Source organism: Juglans regia, chromosome 5 (assembly GCF_001411555.2).
Source record: "Juglans regia cultivar Chandler chromosome 5, Walnut 2.0, whole genome shotgun sequence".
Lineage (NCBI taxonomy): Eukaryota > Viridiplantae > Streptophyta > Magnoliopsida > Fagales > Juglandaceae > Juglans > Juglans regia.
The window spans coordinates 5,639,144-5,642,078 of record NC_049905.1 but is presented as its reverse complement, the minus strand read 5'-3'; the positions used below and the strand labels follow the sequence as shown (position 1 = coordinate 5,642,078).

The 2,935-nt window shown below is 40.7% G+C and overlaps 1 protein-coding gene across 1 annotated transcript; it reads right to left on the bottom strand.

Annotated features, from left to right (window-relative positions):
- Positions 1-544: 544 nt before the first annotated feature.
- LOC109002411 (pathogenesis-related genes transcriptional activator PTI6-like) lies at positions 545-2,571 on the bottom strand. Its single transcript, XM_018980148.2, has one exon. It carries the CDS (start codon positions 1,760-1,762, stop codon positions 986-988), a length of 777 nt encoding a protein of 258 aa, XP_018835693.1. The 5' UTR covers positions 1,763-2,571; the 3' UTR covers positions 545-985.
- Positions 2,572-2,935: the final 364 nt, after the last annotated feature.

The window sequence follows — 2,935 nt, the reverse complement described above, 5'->3', positions numbered from 1 at the left end:
TAAAAAAATATAATATTATAATAATATTTTATTTAATTTTTAATTTAAATATAAATTATCTTAGTATTCGAATGGGACCTAAACATCAATTTTTTAATGATTAGTTTTGTTTTCCAACTATATTTAATATTATCAAACTCATAAATTGTGTCGATTTTCTTAAAACAAATTATAAATAATAGTAAATACTTAGAAAAGAGTGCATCCCAATCCCACACGAGACGATCCATTTATGAGAAGGAAGGTCACACGAAGGTACCGAAGCAATATTTGTCAGTAAGTAAAACAAAACCAAAGCATCATTCATCATATTATCATCTTATATGATGATAATATTATCGTCTAAAAACATTGACGGAGTCTTAAGACAGAGATTTATATCCGACAGAAGTCCATCCTCAGCAACTGACGTCTCGATATATTCAAGGGGGCTGTATTTTCAACACGTGTCTAACACTGGCACCTCCCTACTTACATGCCATCCAGTCGAGCACAGCCACCGAAATGTCACTATAACAGCGACCCGGTAAAGTTGGTGCAAATGTACAGAACAACGGCATGCCAACAATTTTCTTATTATTCTATTCTCCTTTTATATTATTAAATTATCCAAATCTCGTTACAACAAAAATCCCATGTAGCTTTTCAACGCTCTCTCTCTCCCACCATAGTACTTCTTCACTCCCTTCTTCGTACTTATCCCCTTACAAATTCTCTCTTTAAAAAATAAAATATACCCAATTACAACTCGAATACCATTCACAACAAAAACTTATTAACACGAGACAAAATCGCCGTATCAAGTACCCGAATAAACTCTACGTGCCAACACCCCGCACTTAAGAACTTATCATAAATCCACGAGGGTACTTTCGTCATTCCGATTAGCTTTGTTGACTTGTCTGGATATTGACCAATCTAGCCCACATCAGTACTGTTCCGGCCAAAGCTGCTGGCCTTAGAATACTTAAGTATCCATCAGTTTTTAGCAAATTCCGTCCACCAAGAACTCGTTGACGTCAAAATCACTGAAGTCTTCTTCCTCCGGCTGCCCAAAGTGCTTTCCGGATAGCACTAAGTCGGGAAAGCTTAACGGTACGTCGATATCGAACCCGAAGACATCGACGTTGTCGTAACAGAAACGCTCCAACGGCGTGGGTTCGTCGTAACGGAGGACCGAAGTCGGTGAGGCAGCCGCGTCAGAGAAGCTTGAACTCTCCTTGGGGCTGTCAACGTCAACAGAAGCTTCCGTACTTACGTCTGGGTTAGGGAAGTTCGTGACGGCATTAGGACCCTTGAGCTCCATAGCGGCTTTGTCGTAGACTGAGGCAGCCTCTTCGGCCGTGTCGAAGGTCCCGAGCCACACCCGTTTGCGGCGGACCGGGTCTCTGATCTCCGCAGCCCAGCGACCCCAAGGTCTCTGCCGAACACCTCTGAACTTTTTCCGGTGAGTGATGTCGGATTTCGTTGATCTCAACGTTCTCTTTCTGGCAGGCTCTTGTTTCTGCGGCTTGAAGGTCGTTATTGATGGTTGCTCGAAGCGAACCTCTTGGACGTGTCTTTTAACTCTTCGTACCATCCTCTGTTCTTCCTCGTCGCTGGAGGAGTCCGTGGCGTCGGCGTCGGTATGTATGATCCTCAGAAGCTTAAGCGTTGGTTGAGAAGTCATGGAGTGATAGAATTTATTGTTATTATCAGCACGAAGTCGTTTGAGAAGATCACGATAATAGATCCGACAAGCAGGCGTAGAACTAAAACGCATGCGACCCAGTAAATTAATTAGGTGGGTGGTCTTTTTCTTTTCCTTTTCCTTTTCCGATCACACACAGTGATCGAAGTAAAGAAAAGCGCTTTATGGGGGTGATCGTATCTTCAAACAAAATCCGTAGTGGTGGTGGGGAGGATAAGTTTAGGCAGGACAAAGAGGCAATAGAGTGGAAAAAAGGCGATGGCTTTAATTCGCAAATTAGGGAAAAGAGGGAGGAGATTCTATGCCTCCAGCACAAATGGAAGTGAGAAAAATGGGGAAAAAAAAGACAGTGGAATTATGGTGCAGCAGAGAAAGGTCTTTATAACCACTCTTATGGAGTGGGAGAAACTCTACCTTTTCGAGATATTCAGCACGGAGAGCGTATGGCGTATGAGTACGCTTGTAATAAGAGAGAGTGAGAGAGAGACAGAGACAGATGGACAAGCAGATCTTTTAGAGCGAGAAGAATTTGATCCGAAACTCTGACCTTCCCACCACCAAAAGGTAAAAAGAAGGAGACCTCCTACAAAGGAGTGTCGGACTTGTGGCGGGAAAAATAAAGAAAAACTCCGAGGAGGTTGAGAAAGATCCTTGCAGAGTGTGCAAGTATTGATGGGTGGGGGATTCGTGTGGTGGCAGAGAGAGGGAGACAATGAAGGGACGACTCGGCAGAGAATCAGAGAAAGAAGAAAAAGAAGACGCGAGGAAACGAAGTGAAATTCGTGGGTGAAGTGGGTATATATAGATTATAGATGCACGGACTCTGTCTTTTTTCCTGTTTTCTAAGCAAACATGAAATTCTAATAATAAAGATACACTTCACAGTACAGACAACCAAAATACGAACAATCTAGTACTAAAATTAACTATTTTATAATAAAATTAACTATTTTAATTAAATCTATTTTATAATAAATTAACTTTACTTTAATTTTTTTGATTTTAAATCCCAAAATGAAATTCCTGATTCCGCCTGGAAAAGGTAGAGTTGGACGTGATGCACCTGTTTGGAAGAATGGAAAATCAACGAAGGAGGCGAGAAAGTAGGCAAACAATGAACAGAAAATGCATATTTCAGGGAATAAACTACGAAGAAATAATAGTATATGAACTTTCAGATAAAAAAAACGGAGTAGCCATGCTGTAAAAACTTAAGAACATCATAAATTTAAAATATATAATAAA